The sequence below is a fragment of the Anas platyrhynchos genome, chromosome 3 (genome assembly GCF_047663525.1).
Source record: "Anas platyrhynchos isolate ZD024472 breed Pekin duck chromosome 3, IASCAAS_PekinDuck_T2T, whole genome shotgun sequence".
NCBI classification, from domain to species: Eukaryota; Metazoa; Chordata; class Aves; order Anseriformes; family Anatidae; genus Anas; species Anas platyrhynchos.
Genome location: NC_092589.1, coordinates 73,245,813 through 73,270,531, shown reverse-complemented (window position 1 = coordinate 73,270,531; position 24,719 = coordinate 73,245,813). Strand labels below are relative to the sequence as shown.

The window sequence follows — 24,719 nt, the reverse complement described above, 5'->3', positions numbered from 1 at the left end:
TTGCTGCAGCTTGTGTAAATGCAATGGTTTTCATATCCATGTACCTCTTTCACAACCATGGGATTTGAACTTGGGCTTGCTGCGTGGAGAAGCAGCTGCCTGTTTTCTGTTGGAACTATCCCAGCTATTAGAAAAGCTAGTAACAAAGTTCCTTAGCAAGACTAATAGTTTAACGTGCCAGTAATTTCATGTATGTAAAACTAAAAGAGACTTGGGAGATCAGGTGCCTGACCCCCTCCAAAATTCAGGTCAGAGATTACCACATATTTAGCCTTCGAATGGGCTCTGACAAGTGCTGCCTGCTAAAAGTCAGTCTTCCTCTGGCAGTCTGCTCCAGTGACTGACCACTCTCACTGTAACGGGCCACCTTTCTTCTCAGCTGTATCTTTTAACAGGCAAGATACTGAGGCAAAGGTGGCAGATAAAGTTTTCAACTTCACACTCAAGGTTTTATTGGTTTTGTTGTTGTTTGTTTAAGAGAAACAGTGTGATCCTCAAACCTTTCACATATATACAACATAGATACGCTTACAGCTTTTACTGGTAAAATCTGCCGCAAGAAACATGCCCCATACAGCTCACACTGTATAAATTAAATTATAGCATATTTATTCATCACATTGCATGCTACTGACAAGTCCTACAAAATAAGCCTCTGTCAGCTTCAATAATCCAAACCAAGAATTTCTTTGAACCAGTTCAAAGTAGAACAGAGCTACAAGTTCCTTCAAAGCCTATATATACACACACACAGGGATGTTTTTCTTCCTTTGATTCCCCCATATGAAGACTGTTAAGGTTCAGGGGGAAAAAGCACAATAGTGGGAATCGGGGAGGTAATGCTGAGTACGGCTCTATGCATGTGCTTGTGAGTAAAAGAAATACCTTAATTTCCTTTTCCTACCCTGCAGAAAGCAGTATTTTTAGCAGTGCCCTTTGATGCGAGCGGCACTTCGGGACCTTCGCAAAAACTGCAGGTGAGGGAGCAAATCGCGACGCCAGCGCCTATAATTAGACTGTGAACCGGGGGAAGAGTACAAAGTAACATTTATTTTTGTTAGCATAGCAGGTCTGTAAAGCTAATCCTGCGCTGGCTGGACTCTCGCCTGCTCCTGAGCTGGGAAAGAAAAGAGAAGTTGGGAGATGTTATGCACCGGTGGATGCGCAGACCCAAACCTTTATTGTTTTTGCACTGGGGGTATCCCAGCCCTGTCAGCACAGGCACCCGAGCTGTCAGAGGATCAGGAGAGTTGGAAGGGACCCCCAGGGCTCCCCCAGCCCCCGCAGCCTCGCTGCCGGCCCCTCTCCCCTCACCCCTGCGGGCTCACCTGCACGCCGCTCAGGATGGCCTCGCTCTTTTCCCTCACGTCGCGGAAGGGGCAGCGCTTGGCCAGCAGCAGCAGCCGGGCCAGCACCCGGGGAGCGGCGGCCGCCCCGCCGCGCCGGAGCACGGCTTGCCCGAGGTGCTCCAAGGCGGCGGCGCGGGCGGCGGCGTCGCGGCTGCAGAGCCCGTCCCAGCGCACGTCGCCCTCCCGCTCGTCCATCGAGCCCCCCCCCCGCCGCCTCAGCAGCCCCGCGCCGGCCGCCCCATGGCGGAGCCGCGGCAGCCGAGCCGCCCCTGAGGAGAAGGAGCCCGCGGGGCGCTGCCCGCAGCGCATCGGCGGGGGAGCGGCGCCGCCAACGGCCGCCCAACGGCCGCCCAACGGCAGCCGGCGGCGGGGGGCTTCGCCTCCAGCCGGCCACCACCCCGCGGCGCCGGCGGCTCCGCCCCGCCCCCCGGCGCGGAGGGGAGGGGGCGCCCCGCCCCCAACGGGTGATGGGCGTGCCTGACAGCCAATCGGCTCGCAGCGCTCATCGACGGGGGTCCAATCGGGGAGGGGAGAGGTGGGTATAAGGAGGGGTGTTGGGGGGCGTAGTTCGCCTGGAGGGAGGCGCTGTGCACGTGGTGGGAGGAGGAACTACGTGTCCCAGGAGGCAATGCGAGGTGGGGAGGGGAGGGGGGGCTGGCGGTGCTCGGGGCGGCTCCGCCTCAGCCCCGTTTACCGGTGGGGCGGCCCCGGGGCAGGTCGGGGGGGGGGGAAGTCGCTGTTATTTCTGTGAAGTCGCTGTTATTTCTCTACTAGGGCTTCTAGGGGGTCCTCTTCTTTTCCCCCCAAGTCCAACATTTCAAAACTTCTCGATCTCCGAACAGATAATTCAAAAATAAAAGCAAAAAGCTGGGCGACGGTTAGGAAGAAAATAAAGTTCAGAAGCTTGTGGTGGCAAAAAAATAAATAAATGATAATTATGATAAAATACTGGGCTTTGAGCAACCAGAAAGGTTTATCAAGTAGGTACCTTCAGCCTTTGGTGTAGCCTAAATAAATGCAGGAGCAGGGAAGGCAAACAGCCCATGCTCAAGTCCAGTTGCCTTCTTAAAATTAAAAATAAAAAGTAGTAAAAATTATAAAAAAAAAACCCTCCCTGTGATACTAAAATCAAGCAGCAGGTCCCCAATGTTTTGATGCAGGTGAGGTGCAGGCTGCTGCCCCATGGGCTGCCTTGCCACTGCCCTGGCCACAGGGACTCCTTCCTTCCTTTCTGCAGGAAACAAAATTTTTTGTTTATTTGTTTTTGTTTCTTTTTGATAGTTAATTTTCAGCCCAGTCAGCTCCCTGAGCCGATTTGCCTCCTGGCACGGCTCCTGGTGCTGTCAGGAGCAGGAAGCGTGCAGGCAGGGGCAGAGCCACCCAGGTGCAGCTGCCACCTTGAAGCCACCGTGGCTTGGAGCATGCTGAAGAGCACTTGCAGGTAAATCAGAAACAAGACATTGGCCATATGTGGCCTGGCATAGGTATTTTGCATTTCTGGCATGCATGTTTCCTGCTCTGACATTCAAAACTCAGGCCTGAAGTTAAATACAGACCAAGCAACATCACAGAAATATATAGAAACTCCAACTCCAGGCGCAGAGCTGGGACCAGCTCACAAAACTAGCCATCAACAGCTCCTTTATTTGCAAACAATCTGCTTTCTCCATCAGGCATTCCTTTCGTTTTCCTGGCACAGTTTCTCCAAAGCTTGCAAAACAAGCATCGTTCCATCATTACCTGGAGCTTTCAAGGCAGACCGTTCTATTTTTCCCCATTCCTCCTCTAAAAACCTTTCTGCAGCAAGGCTGAGTTACTATTGTTTGGTGGCGTGAACAGGCCTGGGCTGCTTCACGCAGCTGCTTCCTCTAGGCCTTTGGCACCCTTGTGAACAATATATCTACCAAAATCATCACCACCTGCAATAAATGCGAGACTTTACTTCTCTAAGCACTCGAGGCCTCCACCCATCATAACTGATGGGTTCAAAGAAAATAATGCTGCCAGGGCCTTTTATGTTTTTTTTTTTAATGTTAGCTACCATTCAGCTTCCTGTCCCGTTCTGTTGTCACTCATTACAGTCTCCCAGTTTTCCTGTGAGTAGGCAAGTCACGAATGCTTGCTTTATTTCTATCTAAATCTTGATCTTCAGGGGTTGGATGTACCTTGTTTTTCCCATGGTAAGTTTGTGCTCGCTGGGTGTCTCTGACAACACCTACATACATCAGGGATCAATAAGGTGAAATCGAATCAAAACTGACGCCTTGATGTTAGACTTCAGTAGGGCTTATATTCCCACACTGAACGCTAAGATTGATTGAGAGTCATAGCACTGCCTTTTATCTTTTAGAAGTTGTTTTTTCCACTGGCTGCGAATGAACTCTGGCTACAGGAAACAGATTGTGAAACTGGCTCCAAGGCCTAAACTTCAGATTTCAGCTCTTTGTTTGATAGATTTTAATGTAGCGCTTTGGTAATGGAGATGAAGGTGGCTTTATTTTTTCCAGACCAAATCTCTGCAGTTTTCCGATACCGGGTCAAGCTCCTGCGTGTACTGCAAGACACTGTGGAAATCAAGGTCAAAGGCTACTAGCAGAATTAATCAGAGCCTGAAGTTAGGGGAATGTGTTTGTTTGATTTGTGTGTTCACTGGCTGGAGTTAATATGCTTGTTTTTGATCCCTAAAGAATGGATAAGAGAGAGGCAGAATTATGAAGGAAACAATCTGGCAACCCATCCAGAATTACAGCATTTGAGTTTTTAGAATGATAAGCTGAAGTAAAACAAATCTGTGGCTGTTTTAAACCTCAGTGTTTCCTTCCTTGATTATTTATCAACTTCCTTCTCTTTTAACTGCATAAGGACCTCTATAACAGTATGCAAATCATACCCAAATGCAGAATTATTTTTTTGAAAATATAAAGTAGTTGTATTCATGTCCTCTAAGTTATAAACAAGACCTAAATTATATTTTATTTACTTTCAAAAATTCTTTTCCAGCTTCTGTATGCTCTCAAAAGAGCACTTTGCTGCAGAATTCCTTTAGTATGTTACTGGGAACTGTCATTGACACAGTAAAACTCATGCAACTTAGAAGGAACTGCTTTTTGAATTAGATTCCTTCAAATGCTGTTATTTATGCCCATTTTTTGTTGAGGCTGATTTAATTCAAGCTAGCAAATACCTAGCCTGGGATCTCTTTCTTCTAAAAGTTCACCTTTGCCTCTTGTGAAGCATAGGTTGCTTTGAGAAGAGCTTGGCCACGATGAAACAGAAGCACAGACCTCTTAATGTCATGCTGTGCTTGCCAACTTTCTGGCTGTGCTCCAGTTGAATGTATAAATGCAGCCTCAAAGGCTTAAGAGCTAGACCCCAGAAGAGAGCATGTGCAAATGAAAACTTCTGATCCAAAACATGCCACTGAGCTGCCACCTGAACTCTGTTAGTCTCTTTCTGGATAGAAAGGTCCAGGTTTGCCCCAAGTATCTTGGGCATCTTGGTACCTGTCTCCTGTTTGTGCCCACTTGTGGTCTAGGCAGTAAGCTGAACAGCTTTGAGAGAGGTCCAGCTGAGAAGTTCTCTGAGCCCAGCAGACTCACCCCAGTAAGGTCAGTTTTTTCTGTCAGTAGCCACTGCAGGCTTTGGTGCCCATCTGCATTTGGTGGAGAGCTCACCTTCAGTGTGACAAGCCAGTGATGAGAGAAGCAGCTTTCAGCTCAAAGGGACTTCTGTCAACACCTGGTATCTACCAGGAGAGTGTCCTAGGTGCTTGGAAGGACTGCAAGTGGAAGGGAAATGTTCATCCACTCATTACTTGAAATTGTCAGAGAAGAAGGCAAACGTGGTTTGACATCAAAACTGTTGTGAAAGAGAAGGAGACACAAAGGGGAAGTGTGGTTTTGTAGCCTTTTCCTAGGAAAAGGGACTCTGGGGATCTGGAGGCTATTCCCAAGCTAGTGCTGTTTTATTTATTTATTTATTTACTATTTTTTTTAATCCAGGGACTATTACTATAGAAATAGTAAGATGCATAAATAAAGCCCAGGACTCTTTTCAAGTGGTTAACTACATGTCAGAGACTCATCCTTGGTTTACTTTGTCTTCTGCCTCAGCTGCCATCTCCATGTCCTGCACTCTTATAGGCCCTGTCTGCACGGGGTCATAACTTCAAACGAAAAGGTGGTGACTCCCTGCTTCCTTCCTACTCTTCCTCCTCCCAGCCCCAGCATGGTGGTCAGGGATGCGGTATGAATGCTTCCCAGGAAAGCCATTAAACTCCCGCTTCCTGGCCAGTGCTCTAACCACTGGGTAACAGCGTAGAGAAGATGGACACTATTTCCTCAAGCTACGCTTTAAAAGAAAATGAACGCCGCTTATTGGGAATTTTTTGTTTGCTGACAGCCAAATAGGGCTTTCAAACACCTTTGGCAGGCTGTGTATTAGCACAGGCTCCAGTATTTTCCAGTAATAACACAAAGAAAAATGCTGTGGCAGCAGACGTGAAATGAAATCACGGAGCGGAGAAGCTACAGGGACTCTTTATTCATTGTTTTAAAGAGCAGATTCTGGCACTCACCACTAGAAGAGGACTCCAAATTCTGAGTCCTAACAGGACAAAGGTGCCAAGCACCAGGGTGGGACTTCACATACATCCATGTTCATAGCGTTTCCCTGCATCAGCTCTTGTTAGCTCCCTACTAAGCATGCTGCTTGTTTTGGCCATATACCTACACTTCTTTTACACACAGGGAATGTAAGCCAATCATTACCAAACTCGGGATCCAGCCCTGAGGCTGATCCTGGCACGTCAATCCAATATCAGTCCCACCCCTCTGTGATTTGCTAAGGTCACACAGAACACCAGGAATTCAAGTCGAGTCCCTCGAGATCCACAATTGTGTTCTAAGTTGCCTGGCAGTCAGAAACTGTGCATCAGGGGAGAAAAGTCTCTTAATTATATTATAATCAGTTTAAATTAGTTTTATGTATGAGACATCATGCAGAATTTCATGGCATTTTACTCAGATTTTTCCTGCACCTCTGAAGTCATGCAAGTTGAAATATACAGATTATATGAAGCAAGTATTCTTCTGCATGGTTTTGAATGTTGTAAGTTGTCCCAGACAACATAGTGATACACCATTTTTTTGCATTTCTGAGTACACATTATGCCATACTATATGCATATTCTGGCATTAATACTTAGAATATTGTACGTGCTCAGGATGCACGATGTGGATGTACTGGACTTGCTGTGAATATTTTAAGTCCTGCAAGCGGATGCTATCCTTTAACATTGTTCTTCAGCACGAGAGATCTCCAAAAGAAGATTGAGGAATTGCTCTTAAATCTGCCTGCAGTTTTTCTGCATCTTTAAAGACAGCCGTTGGTGACAAAAGATGACTTGGAGAATCATTTCTTGCCAGGAGAAAAACTTATATTTTCCTCGTTAATACTTATGTATTTTTGGTCATTCTTTTTCTTAGGTTGCCTGGTGTACAAATAGACAATAGAATTCTTGTTCCCTGCCAGGTACCTAGTTAACAGCAGCACAGGAGTATAAGAAAAATGTAGGGGTGGCAGTAGGTAAAAGGAGACAAATCCTATGAACAGTTATTCTCTTTGTTTCTGATCTCATCCATGTCATGCTCTTCCAGTTATCTGGCCAAAGATCTACCTCCTACTCCACTCTAGGTTAAAGGATGGTGGATGAAGACTGGCACTTTCCTGAGAAAGCGTTGGTAAAAACATAAGTTTACTTTGAAAATAAATTCCAAGGCGATGGTGGGGACACAATCTGTCTGTTTTATCTGCCTAGAGGGCAAGTTGCAACATTCAGAACCATCTTTCAATGATCCCATTAAATATTTGAGACGTAAAAGGTGAAAATTATGGTGCAGTAAAAGCGTTTACTGTGAATGAGTCAGTGCCTGCAATAACTATCCCCTACTTCATTAGATTTCTTCATTATGTTTGTCATGTCAACCCACACGTATATTATAACCCACACCCTACCTGAACATGTGTCTTTCTTTTTGTATTTGCCTTTCTAATCTCTAATTATTCTGCCTCTGCACAGATATATAGTCTTCTATACTGGAGATAGTTTCTCTTGAAACTGTTCCCTTTGCTCAATAGCCTAGTCTTCCTCTTTAAATCAAGGTTCAATAGGCAGAGTCAGTAATTTCCTCCTGCCTTCCAGTCTGTCTGTTCACTTGTACTCTGCTTTGCTCTCCAAAAAGCTAGAAAGATGCTTCTAGTCCAAGGAGTACATTCCGGAGGGTAAAGAGAAGTGAGCAAGCTAAGCAAACTGTATGTGAAAGACAGTGTGAGGGCATCAGCAGCAGAAAATAGCGGGTAGAAAAAGTAACTTTTTGCTTTCTCCATGAAGACTACTGAAGAGAGCACCTTACTTTCCCCATCACTCAGTGTACTAAGAGCAAGCAGGATCTGTTGGAACTGAATCCTAAGTATGAAGGGAAGAAACTTGATAGTTCTTGTGTGAGAGAAAATGTCCCTTCTAACTTTGTTTTTAAAAAAAAAATATATATATATATATATCTTTTTATGCTAGTAGAGAGAGTGGGAGAAAAAGAAAGGGAGAAGAGCAAGGAACAAAGCTATAGGATGGTGTAAATACAAGGAAAAGACAGGAAGTGAGGGAAAAAAAGCAACTATAACATGGGGGTGGATGAAAGGAGAAGATGAGAGAAACAGAATTACTAGGGAAGTGAGGAAGTATGTTAGTGACCATTGATAATATTTGTATTTGGTGCTTGTTACACAAAGGTTATATTTCATTACTTTGGACTGATTAAAGGTATAAAAATATATATTTTTAAATACTATTCCAGGCCAGGTGCTTTCATGCTAACTTATCTGCTGTTACTTGATAGGAACTTGCGGTCTTGCTCCTCTGAGTGCTAACTTCAGTTATCAGCTGCACGTACAGGTTAAAGCAGTTTGCACCAGCTCAGTCTCCCCACAAAGGTATGATTTAATCATGTACATATGACTGATAGCCCAGTTTAATGAGGAATTGGGTCTGCTGCACTCTTAGAAGAAAATAGCAAAACTCATTATGACCCAAGATTGCTTCATATGCTGTCAGGTTAAAATTCTTAAAAAAAAAAAACAAACCAAAAACTCTGTTTTTTTTTTCCCAACCTCGTTATTTCTTTTCCCAGATTATTTGTGTAACTCACTCCATTTTCTTTATTCATCTTTTTTGTTCTCTATTTTTTATCTTGAGCAAACAGGAACTGCAGTAATATCGATACGAATGTTTAGAAGGACTGACACAATGAATAAAACCCTTAAGAGTTTCTGTTCATTACAATACTAGGTTTTACCATATTTTACAGTACATAGGATCATAAGAAAACACAATGTTTTTTTTCCCCTTTTTCCAAGAGTGAAAAAATGATTGTATTGAAGTTCAGCATGAGACTTGAGATTTAGAAATGAATAGGTTTTGGTATAGCAGTGTCAAAGAAACTGTGCACTAGACCTTTATATATCCAGTTCTGAGACTTCACTCTCACAAACAAACACAGTTCCCATGGATTTGCCTGTGTCAGCTTTTGAAAAAACTCCCCGCTGCCACCAAGTTCCTTAATTGGTCTAACAACTTTTAGTCGCTTGTTCTAAACTCATTTAAAGTGAGGATCAAGTGAACTTAAAAACATGTTGAAATGGTTTATTGATTCAGTTAGCTTTCCCTTCCTATTACTTTTGCAGCTGTCACCATTGCATATCTAACCCCTTTAGATCAAAGAAGGCACAGGAGTACCAGTTCCTTAGATATAGCCTGAGCAAGGTCGTGTGTTTCAAGCTGATTAAAGTGGCTGTGTCAGGATGCTAGAGACTGGGTGTTCCCAAAACAACAATGCAGTTTGCCTGCAACTTTATTTATTTATTTTGGTCAGTGGAAAGGCTGTTCTTTGTCTGTCCGGAATGAGGCTAAAAGAGCATTACAGCACATCCAGTACAGCTGATCAAGCTTTTTTCATGGTTCTGGAAGGAAAGTGAAAGGGGAAAAAAATAGACCGATTTGGATTGTGTCATGAAAATGGCCTCTAACATAACCTTTTGCCAGCAATACTTGGCTCAAATAGACAAGGCAGCAGCCAGCATTCTGGTAGTTTCTTGATATAGCCTGCGTAGGGGCAATTCTTTAGAGATTCTCCTATAAAATGTCAGATAAACAGTGCATCATTCTTGGATTTATCTGAGAGTTTGTTTTCAGTTCAGAAAAAAATATTATGCCCAGCAGGTCAGGTCAGAAGATAGATATCTTTGTGTTTCTTTCTGAATAATGCTTTATTCTGATTTTTCTTTTTCGTCTGTAAAGCTGTTCTGACAACATCTCTTTTCTTTAGTTCTAAAAGGTTGCCCTCATCTAAATAAGCCAGGACCTCTCTAAGATAGCAAATGCTGGAAAACTTAGTGAAAGCATCCCTTACATTGTCACATTATTCCTCCGGTGTATATCTTTAGGGAAACTATTAGGCCAGCATTATTCCCTGGACCCATTAAAATTCATTCCTAAAAAGCTTGTCCATGTGCTGCTTTACACTGTGTGACATTTTTGTGATTTGATTTTGGTGATGCTCAGTAGCTCCTTACTGTTTACATGCTTACTTGGGCTAGACTTACCTGACTTTAATGAAATGGAAAATTGTTTGCTTTGAGTAACAAACTCTAGCTTGCTTGCACTCTTCAGAGTTATGAGAGTCATGTATAGATATATACGGACCTAAAGACAGGTTCACCATCCAACAGCCTTTGTGCAAGCTCACTCTGGCCTGCATGTGGCAGTGAGCCAAGAGCCAGAAGTGGTCCTGCCGGAATGAAATGGGCCTGCTCATGCTCACCCCCAGGGGATGAGCACATCGGCTCCAGCAAGGTAGGAGGTAGGTAGTGCAATTGCTTTAGTGCAGGGCTGTCACAGAGCTCATTTGCTATGCCAAAAAGCCTCCTGGATCAGGCCAGCTTTGGTTTGGAGACAACATAGGTGGATATGCCAGGCTAAAGGTTAACGGGAAGCCTGTGGGCAGCACTAAATTGCCCATGCTTGATGTTGATTACGTATAACCTCCTATTTTGCATTTTTCTGTGTCAAATAGTAGTGGGCATCTGAGCATCATTGCTGCAGCCACCAACACAGACTGGGTCAGCTCCAGTTAAAAAAAAAAGGGTGAGTCTCAATGTGAACTGCAGCCACAAGAGAACTCTGCAGCTGGAGCCATGGAGCCTCAAACTGAGTGTTTTGTCAGCGTCTATTTAATGCTCACACTTCTCCCCTGGTTGTTCCCCAAACTCCAGCTGGTGCACTGATTTCCCCAGTGAGGAGCTTGTCTAAACAGCACTGTTTTGACTGCTTTAACTGGTGTTGTTCAAGTGCTAGATCCTCCTAGGCCCTGCAGAGGTGTACTAGCACAAACACTACCATGCAGGGAGAGTTTATCTGCTTTAAAGCACCTCTCTAGGGCTAGGTACATGCATCCATGGCAGCATGGCCGTAAATAGCAATCAGTTAAGTTTGCCTGTGATGGTCTTATAGAAACATAAATACTCCTGAGGAAAAAGTCGGTTGTAGGACAGTTGATGTACAAACATATTTTGGGTCCTTAATTACTTTCTGATAGGTTTCTTGGATTCATGTGCTGAAAATATTTAGGATCTTTGATGGTGTCTTGCTGACGTAGAGTGACTTGGTCCTTTTCCCAGCCCATTTCCTCGTCTGAGGCCTGCAGTATTGTAGATATTGCTCCTGTGTGGGATGGTTCTCATAAACTATGTTTACCTCCCAAGATATTAAAGGGCTCATCCACACTAGAGCACTTCGACTGAAGTAACTGTGTTGGCAGAACCTAGAAATGCTATAGCAACCATTCCCTCAGCCTATTTTAGTCTCCAAGAAGCTGTGGCAAAACAAGGCGTCTGTAACCGTGTCCACAGCAGGGGTTCTGCAAACATCAGCGTCTCCGTTGTGAATTGCTACCTTCCTTCACAGCCATCTTAAGAGCTGCCTGGGGAGCTCTTGCTGCCCGTGCTGCTCCAGGGTGCGTCTTACCTTGTGCTGTGCTGGTAAAATGGTGGCTGTGCATGCCGAAGCCCACGTGGGATTAGCTAGATCACCATCACTGGGCTGGTGAGCTGGCCTCTCCTCTTTTCACTTTCTTCCTGTTTCACCTGCTGAACTAAAGGGTGTTTTTCTTCCCTTTCTCCCAAATAGCACCTCCTCCCCCCCCTTGTGTTGCTGAGCTTGACCAGGATTTCTCAAATCTTCTGGCACTTTATTCCTTCCCTCTCTTATTTGTTATTTGCTTCGGATCATTGCCCTTCCTACAACTGTCCGCATACCCATCTCCTTGGAAACAGCAGGACTTGTTTATGTGAAGGCAATAAGGAAACTAATTGATTTGTAGCAGCTGCAGACATGCAAGAAAGCAGGGTGCCTTCCACTGGAGCATGGTAACTGATGAAAAAGTGAGCCTGCAGTTGTGCTAACTGCTGAAGGGTTAGATGTCATGGGCAAAAATGACCTTCTTACACTTCAGTTTCCAAATTGTGTTTCACTTAATAGCAGCAGCAGGAAGTTTGGTGTGTGTGTATGTGTATTTTTAAAGACCATTTTTTGTTAGTCCTTTTCGTCATCAGTGTGTAGGAGTTGAGAAGCAACAGGAAAACGGGTAAGTCTTGCTTATTTTGTACTTTGAGGAATATCATACTGTGCCATGCCAGGTACTTTGTGAAATATCCTGGAGTGCCCCGTGCCAGAATTATGTTCTCTCCTGTCCCCAACCCTGATCGCTCCATCTGTGGGACTTCCCAAATGTTAGTTGGGTTTCCTGGACCTCCAGGACAGAGCCGTGGAGGTCCACAAACAACTTGTACATGCCATATACCTGTCAGGGCCACCGGGTGGGACCTTTCACCCACCCTCTGCCTCCCTGCCCACCCAGCCCCGAAGGCCAGCTGCCTGGGCTCAGTGTGACCAGCCACAACCCCGAGATGGTGGCAGGCCCCCCTAGGAAGCTCTTCAGAAAAATCCTGTGGTGCAAGGGTGGGCAGCTCCCCCTCTTAAGCTCAGGTGGCCAAGGAGGAGCCACCTCAGTGCCAGGAAGGCCTTGTCTGTGCCAGGGGGGCCACCCTGAGCTGTGGGATCTGTCCTGGGGGTGTTAGCATGCAAAAACAGTGGTGTCTGGGAGGCCTGAAGTCAAGCAAGCCCTGGCGATGAGTTGCTGTTGTCAACATCTCTGTGATGACAGCTTGGAGAAGGAAGAAAGTTGTTGCCTTCTTGGGAATTAGTGCCTGTAAATAGCTCTGTCCGAGCAGAAACCCCACTCAGTGGGTCTCTTGAAAGTTGCAGCACAGCAAGCCATGCTCTAGGGCAGGCAGCATCATGTGCTGCTGCTGCTCCATCAGAACAATTTGTGTTTTAAATTTAAGAGGTACCACAGTGCTATCACTGAACCTTCACATAAGCTGTTTTTTAGCAACTGAAGCTGAATATAATCTTCATTTCTTAAACTATATCAAGTGAAGTGCTTGGTACTAGTTTGAAAGGTAGCTGCGTTGTGCTCTATCTTCCCTCTCTTGGTATTGTGTTCACACTTCCAATGACTAGCAAAATCTGGTCGGAGCTCTCAGAAGTGAGATCTCTCAACTTTAGATGTGTAAGTTGATAGGACCCTGGAAGTGGAAGAAAGCTTGTATTTTTGAGGAAAGCATTTGTGTGACATTGGGATTGTCTCTGCTCTTCCTAAGTAAAACTAGTAGATGAATAGAGGAGTGAAGAATACAGTGAAAAAGCTTATTTTTACAGTATCTGTAAATCCAAACTTAGTAAAGAGGGCTCTAATGTTAGTTTCTCTTATACCACTTCCCTTCGGATGATCTGTAGCCCTCCTTCACATGACCTGTAGACCATGCTTGGTTGTCATAGCATTCACAATGTAAACAACAAAATGAGGCTTCAATGACTTGTCATAGAGTACATATGAACTATAAAAATATTGTTAATCCTTGGCTTTTAAAAAGCCAGAAATAAATTATTGGAAAACACCAAGAAAAATCTTAGAAAACTTTGACTGGTTGAGGAGAGCTATCTTTAGTGTTACAGAAGACATTGTTTTGGAATTGCATTAAAATACACAATACCTCTGGGTGCATGTGGCTTTTTAAATTATTATTTTGATGCAAATAACCTATTTTGATGTAAACAGAGCCAGGGACTGCCCAGTGATATGCCTTGCTACATAGTTCATTGAAGAGCTAACGTCGTTATTTAACTCTCCTTTTGCAGGCTATGGATTCTGAATCAAAGGACAGCTTCATAGGAAGCTTTCTTCAGCCACCAGATAAAATGATTCCTGCATCCTTTGCTTATATAGAATCAAAGAAGTTGGCAGCTGTTGGAGTTGACGAGCCTTCTATCTCCAATAACCAAGGTAAAGCCAAAATATGTCTTTAAAGTTGTGTTTTTAATTGTTCCTTGTGAAATCTCTTGAGCAAACTCCCCATTCTGTTTTACTCAGTTCAATGACTTGCAGTGGTTATCAGGCTGACAGTGACAGGATGTGTATGTGTCCTGAGGGAGTAGTCTCCCTGAAGTCATACATCTGGAATGGAAACTGCTTCAAGTCTTCTAACATCCTTATAAACTTTGGCTTTGAAAATTGTTTAACTTAAATATCGTCAGACTTCCTCTAAAAGCAAAGGAGAATGCTTCAAACTCAACAGAAGCAATTCACGCTTTAAATCCAGCAAAAAAAGATACAGTACTTTGACTTAAAATTGGCTTTGTGCAGTGCTATTCAACTCTCTCTAGCTTAAAATTACTTTAAGTTGTTTTTGTTTGTTTGTTTGTTTGTTTGTTTTGTGTGGTATGATTTACTGGGAGAACTTGTGAGTAAAACAGACTCTAGGGAAAGTTATCAGTGTATTTATCTGTGTGAAATACAGGTCCACTATGATTGTCTTGTGCCTTAATCAATGATTATTCCCTAGAGCTCATAGGACAAATGCCTAGGGGCTTAGCATGTCCAGAGAGCTCAGTGAATCACAAGTGTACCATACTTGGATTTAATGCCACGGATAACTTTGCAATATTGCACAGACATAGCATAGCCTGTACATGTCATTATTGTTCTTTGTTTTGTGGCTTCCCCATATGAAGAATCTGTGACTTCAGTAATAATCTTCTGTCATATGACATTTGGGCTTTTTTGGATTAAAATGTTCAGTTTAATAAATAGTATGCCAATAGAAAGATGGAGGAAGTGCTCCCACTTCATCTTTCTGCTCTCTGGAGCCTGTTATTTATTCTAAGGAGGCTGTGGGAAGCTGATTAGAGTTGTTATGGAGCTAGCAATATTTGCTGGATATTCCTCTACCAAGTGAATTGGTATAAGGAAAATATCAAGGCTTATGAAATGTCAGGAAAAAAAAAAGCTGAACTTTGTTACAGAACATGTCTTAAACTTCCATAGGTATGTATGCTTTTTGAAGAGCTAGTAAACTTTTTCTTGTAGTTGAAGTTGGAACTCTGATTTTATTTTTGGTGTAATTTTGACTGGTATTGAGACTAAAAGTAAAATCTTGCAGATTTGATTTTATGGTTTTAAAAAGATATTGAATACAAGAAGTGAGACGGTTGAATCATTACCTTTTGAAACAATGAAGTTTTTTTAAATGCATCCTCTGCTAAAACGTCCCTTGCATCTGATTTTTCTGGCTGTCCAGTGTCCTTTATCTGCCCACACCAGTTGCATTACACCAAAACTTGTGACCTAACTTGGAAACCTGTGTTCCTTGCTTCTCTGTAAACAAATGCTAATAGTTCTAAGTCCCAGAGTTTGCTGTTCTGAATTTGCCATGATTTCTTTGTGTTTGCTAACATTTGGAGTGAAAATAGCTTTTCTCACAGGACCTGTGCTTTCTACCTCACTTATGCGGTAAACATGTTTATTTTCTCCTAGATACATTGCGAGTGTGTTATTGTACTGTTGGAGAATGTCATTCATTTTAGAGGTGATCCTAGAAAGAAAATCTAGGTAGTATTTTTCCTGTTTGAAGTGCTTTATTAAAATAGTAAGAGGAACTGTCATAAGAGCTTAAATATAACTGTTGCATTGTTTGCTAGCTGTGGTGGCAGCCCTGAGAACTCTTCAAGAAAAGATCCACCGTCTAGAGCTGGAGAAATCACAAGCTGAAGATAATCTGTGCAGCCTCTCCATAGCAGCTGCTCAGTATAAGAAGGCCTTAGAGCATGAATCCTACAAAAAAGACACAGCACATCAAGAACTGATGCAACAGCGGAAAGGTATTTCTCTGAGTGCTCAGCTGTAGCCACAGCAACTCAAAGGGTATAATCCAGGGAGTGTTTGTTTTGACAAACAGCTGATTAATACAACCCCCCTTTCTTTTTTTTGCTTCAGAACTGGGGAGATGCAGAAGCCTGATAATTGCAAATCAAGTTTAGATCGTATTTGTACATATATTAACCAAGTATTGCGTAACCCATAAAGCTGTTTTAAAGAATAAGCAGATTTCAGGTGGTGTGTTTAACTCGTATGATAACAAAGCATCTGCTTACTTGTATAACACTGCTAACTTGAGAAAAGTAAGTAGAAGGGAAGGAACCAGATTCTGGTTAGATATCTACTGATATTAATCAAAGTAACAGTTGTGCTCACACCTTCGGAATTCATATTAGGGACTAGCTCTGGAAAAGCATCTTGATTCTCTTGTCATATATAAAATATATTTTAACCACACGACTTGTTCAGACTAACAAAACTTTTCTTCTCTCTTTTGGAGATAGAGAATTCCTCAAAGAGATGACAAGATGGTTAAATGGATGACTCCCATTGCTGTACTGAATGTCTTTGCTTCTCTCTGTAGATATAAGTGTGCAGTTAAATGCGGCACAATCCCGCTGCTCCCTGCTGGAGAAACAGCTGGATTACATGAGGAAAATGGTTTCCAGTGCAGAACTGGAAAAGAAAATGGTTTTAGAGCAACAGGTGAAGCCTTTTAACACATTAACAAAGTAGTAATATAATAAAATATATAAAAATGTGTAAGAGCTGAACATCTTTCTTCCTCAGCTCTGTTCAGGGTGATAGCAAACAAAAGCAATTTACTGTCTGACTGGCTGTTGACAGCCATTCAATGAATTGTATGAAAAGACTCCCTAGGTGGAACTCCTAATGAGCAAAGCCATGCTAATACTTGCATATTTGGTAGACAAAAAGACTGCTGGAAACTTATGTCTTCTTTGTCTGCCTGGTGTTTTTCATCACTTTGCAATTAAAAAAAATATTAAATTTAAACTAATTAAACACTTCTACTGTAGTGTGTTTGTTTTTTTTTTTTTTTCTGTCTGAAATAATTTCAGTCAACTGGCATCTTCACTCTTGCCTACATTTTCCAGACCCAGCTTCAGAAAGAGAATGATCAGAACCAGGTGGAACTGCATGCCAAACTTGAAAAACTTGAAGTACTAGAAAAAGAGTGTCTTAAACTTACTGCTACTCAAAGAATTGCAGAGGTAAGCAAGCTTAGAATTAGTCTGAAAGTTATTCATTTGGTACTGTAAATAGTGTAAAAGTTCTTGCAAAAGTTTCCTCTGCTAAAGCTGAGATCATAAAACATACCTGACTGAATGCTTGACTATCTTGGATTCATTTGCATAAGTTGTGTGTTTTTTTCAGTCTGGGCCTTAAAAATTCCTATAGCCCTGTTTTATCCCAGATTACAATTGCAAGCTACTTCAGGCTTCTGATTAAGTGTGGCAAACTGAAGTGTGACTAAGCATTCTTACCTTCAAATTCAGGACAAAATCAAACACTTAGAAGAAAAGCTTTTTGAAGAAGAGCATCAGCACAAACTACTACAAGCCAAAGCTGCTCAGGTACACTGAAACTGTATTATTTTATCTCCTTTTTTATTACTGAAGGAAACTATTCTCTCTGTCCAAAATTCCTTTTTAATTACATATAAACTCCACATTTAACTCTTAAGAGTGCTATCTCCTGGAAGAATTCCTGGAGTACTGAGTAGACTGGTTATAAATTACATAGGAAAAAGCTTGTCTTGATCAAGAAAGATTCTGCTTGTTTTTTTTTGTTAATTCATCAGCCTTAAAGCTGCTACCAGCAATCTGGGTGAAGAGTGAATTTCTGGAGAAACTTCCACTGAGTCAGATAACCTTAAGTAGAAAGTGGTCATGCAGAAAACCTTATACTTCGAGTAAGGTTGTTTGTTCTAATTTGTATTCCTTTTTTTGTTGAGATTTGCTGAGATTTAATGTACTATACTGTACCTGGAAAAGTCTTTAATCAGTGATACTGTCACATTATTTATTAAGTGTGAGTTTGGGTTTCACATTCACATTGTTCTGTGAGGTCACATTTGGTTTGTTGGGCTACCACTCACCTGAGGAACATTCATCAAAGAGACCAAAATCAAAGAAACACAGTGATCTTTTGTTAAAAGAGCAAAGTAACTTCAGGTATTCTCAACCTCACTTCACTGAGAGGTAGCAGCCACTTTGAAAGAGCTGTTTATGATGGTATTCCCTGGTGAGGGGGGCGCAGAGCTGGAGAACAGTGTTGTGAGAATGCAGTCATAAGCAAAGCTGACAGTTTATGTTAATTAATCACTGCAGTCACTTTTATAGCTATTCCTCAGTCCAGGAATGTTGAATTAACGTGCAGATTGTAGCCCAGATATCTGATCACTTCCAGAATACAGTGGAGTGGCACAGTTGAAAACTTGCAGTTTTTTGGTTTCTTTCTTAAACTGTTTTTGTTGCTGCAGAGCAGAAAGCCTAGTGCAGAGATTTTATCATCTCAGTAACATAGTAAAAAGTACTTTCCCAGAGTAGATAATCTGACATTAGCAGTAGTATAAACATTTGCTCAAGAAAGGACTTAAGTAAATTGAGTCTTAAACTAGTACTAGTTGCTCCTTGGTTCACTGTAGGATCAGTTTAGGTCTGTTGGATCTGTGTTGGGAAACACAGGGTGTGGCATAGCTGGTTCAGCTTCCTTTTGATGACAGAAAAATCAGAATAATCTCACTTTAGTGATGAACCTCCAGCATTGTTTAGCCGGAACTGTTACACATGCCAAAACAAAGTTCTTGTCCTGTGTTTGATTGGGAATGGCTATTATCCTGTTTATCCTGAGCCTTTATATCAACTTTGAACTGCAGAGCAATCTGTGGATTGTCCAACAGGCTTGACCTCTGTGTTACACAGATGGGCTCATTTCTCTCTGCCCCCAGGCTGTGAGATCCAAATGTTCATATTCTTTGGATTTTATCATCAGATCCCCAGCAAGCAAAAGGATTGTTTTATCTCAGTTACTAGGTTATCGTAGTGGAAAAGTACACCTGCTACAGCTGGATATGAAAATGGGAACTGGTAAAACAGAGCTGCAATATATGTCTGATACCGTGCCATCCTAGTGATCTGTTCAGTTTTTAAGCATAGCTTATCTTCCAAGCAGAATAGTTAATAGTGCCCTTAATTGGCTCTCATTTGTCCATGAAAGAGGGAATTAATTAGACCGTGTGATTTGAGTCTTCTAACATTACATTAAATACTTGCTTTTTTTTTATTATTATTATTCACAAAGCTTCAAAAAGGACTTGAGATAAGCAGAATTTTGATGTCTTCAGTATCATCTGAAAATGAATGTAAAAAGAAAAACAGGAAGAAAAATAAACCCAAGAAGGTAACATGAAAGTTTTTCATTAGCATGGTGTTGCTGATAGCGTCTGACTCACACAGAGATTGGAATTTGTGAAAAATGGTGATGTAAGAGCCACTTGATTTGTCTGATGCACTTTATTCCATTTCCAAAGTGAAGAACAGTGCTGAATACCTCTTTTTTCCTTTTGGTAATTAAAACTGGGATAGGGCTGGTAAAGTCTCACAGGAAAACTTTCCCATACCAGCATGATAATAACCTCAGTTACAGTCTTAATGCTGTTCTGTGTCCTGTCTTCGCTGCTTTTCATTTTATCTGGCAAAATTAGCATTAGCTTCCAAAGTAATTTTAAGCAGGACATCCTAAGATGGCATGTTGGGGGATTGCTGAAATCAAGAATATTTTGCAACACATGTTACAGGTCAGTCAAAATTTTGCAATTCTGGTTTTGCAAACTTAAGCAAGTAATGCTCAGTTCTTTTAATGTCAATCTAATTGTCAAACTATCTGTTAGTAAGAACATCTTCATATCTCCTTAGTTAAGGTAATTTATTTATCTCATCTGTTATTGTTGGAAAATCCTACTCGTTCCACATACAGAAAGGAAATAATTTTTTTTAAACAAGAGGGAAACTGAGATGATGCATTTCACTGTTATTCTATTTGAATTTTACTTGATCCAAAAAAAAAAAGAAAAAGAAAAAAAAAGTTGGGTCAGCACATTGGCATATCTTGTCTTAATTTTCTGTCTGTCTTACAGCAGAAAAATCCTACAGTGAAGAAAATGCACCCCTCGCAATTTCACGTAAAGGCAGGCGTACTACCTTTTGTGGCTGGGAAGGTGCGTGAAACCAAATGTTCTCATTAAATTTGCTTCTACTCTTTCAGTAAGTCTCTTTACTGTAATTGTTAATCACTTTTGTAAACCACTTACTAATTCTGCTTTAAGTCTGTCAGCTCCAGCCATTCTGTTAGTGCAAATGTACAAAGTGTGTTGCATATTATGAAGCATCGCTGTCCACGTATCACATCACAAAGACAAGATGGAGCTACATCTGGGATTTCAGGACAAACTGCTCTTTCAAAACCTGTACCCTCTTGCTCTGCATCATCTACTGTCACTGGAAGTCTTTCTGACCTTCTCTTGGCCATGCAGGACGAGATGAGCCAAATGAGCTTGTGAGTACTCATCTCTGGTGTTACAAGTGGCTTCAGCAGTAGCCCTGTGAAGCTATGGGTGTGCTGTACTCAAACCTAGCCTCATAAGTGTAGGACTAGTTGGGAGAATGGCCTGAGCAGGCCTGACTGGTAAGGTTTTTCTCATTCAAAAATTTTTTCTTGTCCTGATATTTAACCGATGTTGGAAGTGAGCAAACATATTCTTCATCTGGGTTTCTTTTCTTGTACTTAACTATGCTGCTACTGAAGTAACAGCTGAAGCACATGAAAAATCTTTCAGGCCTATGATTTTTTGAAATTTAAGATATACTCTAAGATCTCTAAAGTATACCTAGACTGCTCTCCTGGAGAATGCTGCAAAGGTAGTGTTAATATTGAGTAAGCCTGTATCATAGAGTCAGTCTGGGTGGTGGAACAGGTTAGCGTAGCTGTGGTAGGAATAGCTTCGTCACAAAATCTAGCCTATGTTACTTTGTCCTCATTCTGTGTTCTATCTATGTGTACCTAATACGTCTCTGAGCTGAGACAGTCCAGGGTGTATTCCCACTCCTTGTTGATAGCAGAACTTACCAGTCCTGTAAGGTGGTTGTGAAAAGAGGCACACTTTCCTGCCAGAAAAGGGGCAGGATGAAACTAACACTCTAGATGCAAGTGTACGTAGCATTCTAGCTATGCAAGTAAATGTGGATTAATTGTGTTCTTATACATCTTCACATTAACACAAGCTTGTAGAATTGTGGGTTAAAGCTATGCACCTGGTCATAGTAGACATGTCAACATGATGAGCTGTGGTTGGAACAGAGAAGGACATTTTGGTTAAACCAGTTAGGATGTTGACACTTGGTTTGAAACCCTTGATGTGGCAAAATTTAAACTGGCAACCAACCTCTTCTTCACTAAGTAATGGTTGGCCTAATCATAGTAATTCAAGGACAGGGATATTCTTCTTTATAGTAGCAACCAGTTGCTTCAGTTAAATTGTCAAGAATCAACAGTTACTCAGAAGTCAGAAAAGAAGCTTTGATCTTTGGAAAGATATTACTTGTCTCTGCTTTTTTTTTTTTTTTTTACTTTCTCTGCTTTTGATCTGTTCGGCTACTTAGGTACCAAGCAGATCTACACCATTCCTTTTAATTAAGGACCTGCTAATCTTTTTTAGTACAATTTTTCAATTTGGACAATCTGTCAGAAAATAACTAAGTGTTGTTTAAATTAGTAACTTAAATTGATTTAGAAAAAAGTTACTAATTTAAAAAACTCTTTCCTGTATTATCCTAAACCTTCAAAGTCTGCACTAAATTGGGCAAGAGGTGAAAATACAGTACTTCATAGCTGCTATTATCTCCTATTCACTTTCAAAATGTTCATTTTGCACACTGTTAGACATATAGTTGTTGTGATTGTGGCTAAGAGAGAGGAGTAAGATGTACATCAACTACGAATTTGAAGTGAGAAAATCAGACCCCATGGAAAAATCTTTTCTAGAGAATATATTCCAGGTGAATGTATTTTGTGTGAAGGGGTAAATAACGCTAAATTGCTGTACTCTGTACAAAACAGCTAGCATCTCATGCAATACACTAGAAGTACTGGAGGAAATCCTATGGGCTATATAGTGAATACTTACTGTACCATTTTTGTCGTTAATAGTGAACATCAAGAACTTCTGAAGCAGATACAGGAAACTCAGGACTCCAAAGTTCATGAAGATCTAGAACAGAAGCTGAGTTGCCTTGTAAAACAAATGAACATTAAAGAAGAACAAATATCCAAGCTGAAGAAGCACCAGACTAGTGTAAGAAAAAAAGTAAACTGTCCAGCCTGTAACACTCTAGTTAAATGACTACCACAATTCTGCCTCCTGTTGACATTAACTGGAATGTCACTGGAATGCTTAAGCTAGGATGTTCCAATATGGGTGATTCAAATTAGCTTGCTAGTGCAGTGTTCTTGTACACCCAGTTTCTCCTGATCAAAAAACAAACAAACAACAGCAACAACAACAAAAAAACACCCGAAAAAAACAAAACAAGAAGAAGTACTTAGAGCTGGCAGCCAGATATGTATGACAGTGAAAAAAACCTTCCTGTCCTGTAGCAGCTCTGCAATACAGAGCTAGGTTGCTCAGTCTGTTGCTTCTGCTCACCGTGTTAAGACAGACTGTTGAGATTTCATTCCTTTATACCTTGTCCCTGTGGGGAATGAGAAAATTAAATGCATAATTCCTGTACAGACTGGCTTTTAGATGTCTTGTATATTACTGAAATATTGAATTTCTTATTAACCAAATAGTTTATTGATTGCAACTTCTAAGAAATCATAGCTGGATAAGCCTTTTAGTTTCATTTAACCCCTAACCTGTACGCATTCTGTCAGTATTTGTTTTAGAGCCATAAATAACAGCTTTTCATATATGCTCATATAATACCACACTTCTGTAGATGAGCTTCTTATCCCCCCTGTAGCAATTTGGTTTGGAACATAATAAAAAAATGCAGCCTATAATTGTCAGATATTCTTCTGATCTTTCACCTTATTTTGCAGGATAAATAGGCTCACCTAAGAGCTTTACTTATATAAGAAACAAAACAGAACTCAGTGTGAGACTTTAAGGAAAGGGAAAATTATATTTGATTTCAGTGTGAACAACTTCACTCACGTTCATTCTTTGATAGATTTTACCTTTTATTATTCATATACTTGCAAGCCAAAGACACTTATCAAAGTAGTCTTGTCAGGGTTGCATGTAAGCAACATAAACGGAAGACACTGACTGAATCCTCGCTGTCTCTCTTGGCAATGTCTACTGTTTTTTGGATAAATAAGTTATACTCTTGAAGAGCCAACAATTACAGTGTTATTCTTTGCCTCAGAATCTTGCTGACTTCATGAACTTTAGACAGTGGACAACAACTGTATCTTTGCTTCTTCATTTTGCATATCTTTATGGCAACCGCTTGCCTTCATTTGGGGATGATGGGAAAAGGAATGGCACGTATGGTGTGGTACAACTTTGTTATCCTTGTGTGTTATCAAAGTGCACATCTTCTGCTGGCACGTCATCTGTGCTGTGGTACAGCCTTATCAAAGCACACGCCTTTATGGTCATGATGTAAATAGCACATTATTCATGTTTGTCTGTTTGATTATTGTCCATCATGCCCTGGTTATCAATACAAGCCACTCCTGTAAGCCTTGACCTATTCTTTTTTTGGTGCTTTTGCACACACACATTTCTATTTGTATTTTACACAAATCAATCTTAATATCTCTGGTACATATTTCTGCGTTTAGAACCTGTCATGTTAAAAATGCTGTAGCTATCTTTGTTTTACAGTTAATAATATACTCTAGAATGCAATTAAAATTCATTATTTTTAGAAGTAGACTTAAAGCCTGAATTGGCATATGGAATGTTGCCACCCTAATTTTACCTTCAGGACTGACATTTTCATGCCAAATGCAAGTCAAGACTTATCTGACATTTAAAAAACATTCTGTAGCACTCAAGCATATTTATTCTGTTTCTTGATTCTGTTGTGAGGCCTACAAGTAAGCTGCTGAGATATGGTAATCTATAATAGTCTGTATAGATTCTTGTTAATATGGTAGTAAAATCTGAAATGTGAAAAGACCATCATAAATGTAAATTGGTAACAGATGATATTTGGGCTCTCTCTCTCTCAAGCAAGCATTTTTACTTTAGGGAGTGGTGAGGTTCAACAGTGTGCTGAGTGTGAGTGAGGTCAGTTTTCTGTAATGCTTTCTGTGTGGGCGAGGTCAGTTTTCTGTAAAACTTTCAGCAAGACAACTGTATGCAAGATGAGTAGGTTTTAATTATTTTTTTAAAAGGCCATTAGGCATCTTTAGCTTGGAGTTTGGTAGAAATTTAAGTTACACAGCAGTAGTTCCTCCAAGTTTGTAACATTCTAATTATTTATCTTTCTTCTAGGTGCAGAAATTAAAGCGAAAGACTCAGAAATTGAAACAAGAGGCAGCTCATGTCAAACAAAAATATGGTAACCAAAAGGAAGCGAAGGAGATTGCAGTCACTGTAAGGCAAAGTATGTCCAAATCTCATGCTGGACAGAAAAGTAGCAGCTCTCTTCAGCTGCTAAAAAATGTGCAGAAGCTTCAGTCAACACTGAAAAAAGATGATATTATGTGGGAACAATAGTTCTGAAGTTTACTGGGTTAGAAGCTTTGAAGTTGTTTGACAGCTAGTGAATTTTAAATTTCACAACGTAGCTTTTAAAAATAAAATAGATATAGCAATTCACATTCTAAAGTATTTAACAACTAGTAGGTCAGTTTGTTCTCCTCAGAATTAACTTTCATGTAGCATAGCTATAATTCCACTACACCGAATTGTAATAAAGTATTTTAATGGATTGATGAAATGCTTACGCATTAACTTGTCAAATAAAACTTAATACGCTTCTTAAACTTAAAATAATATGAA

The 24,719-nt window shown here is 41.1% G+C and overlaps 2 protein-coding genes across 15 annotated transcripts in view; one reads left to right on the top strand and one right to left on the bottom strand.

Annotated features, from left to right (window-relative positions):
- SESN1 (sestrin 1) overlaps nucleotides 1–1,748 on the bottom strand; it is a 70,214-nt gene extending 68,466 nt beyond the window's left edge. For 2 of the 4 annotated variants that reach the window (XM_038175892.2, XM_038175893.2), the window contains exon 1: nucleotides 1,329–1,745. In XM_038175892.2, coding sequence (XP_038031820.2) covers nucleotides 1,329–1,658 — 330 coding nt within the window. In that variant the 5' untranslated portion in view covers nucleotides 1,659–1,745. Of the gene's footprint in view, nucleotides 1–1,328 lie in introns of all 4 variants that reach the window. The other 2 variants (XM_038175890.2, XM_027454740.3) reach the window with 2 other exon arrangements.
- On the top strand, nucleotides 1,744–24,713 carry CEP57L1 (centrosomal protein 57 like 1). Of its 11 annotated transcripts, none has more exons than XM_072036119.1 (12): nucleotides 1,748–1,884; nucleotides 8,246–8,339; nucleotides 13,663–13,807; nucleotides 15,502–15,681; nucleotides 16,263–16,384; nucleotides 16,795–16,911; nucleotides 17,197–17,274; nucleotides 19,004–19,102; nucleotides 19,839–19,919; nucleotides 20,028–20,257; nucleotides 21,908–22,052; nucleotides 24,210–24,713. In XM_072036119.1, exons 3-12 carry the CDS (start codon nucleotides 13,666–13,668, stop codon nucleotides 24,432–24,434), a joined length of 1,419 nt encoding a protein of 472 aa, XP_071892220.1. In that variant the 5' UTR covers nucleotides 1,748–1,884; nucleotides 8,246–8,339; nucleotides 13,663–13,665; the 3' UTR covers nucleotides 24,435–24,713. The 11 variants fall into 11 exon arrangements, with proteins under 11 accessions (XP_071892222.1, XP_071892220.1, XP_038031749.2 ...); XM_038175822.2 differs by lacking the exon at nucleotides 1,748–1,884 and adding an exon at nucleotides 1,927–1,984; XM_072036121.1 differs by lacking the exon at nucleotides 8,246–8,339 and having other exon boundaries at nucleotides 1,744–1,884.
- Nucleotides 24,714–24,719: the final 6 nt, after the last annotated feature.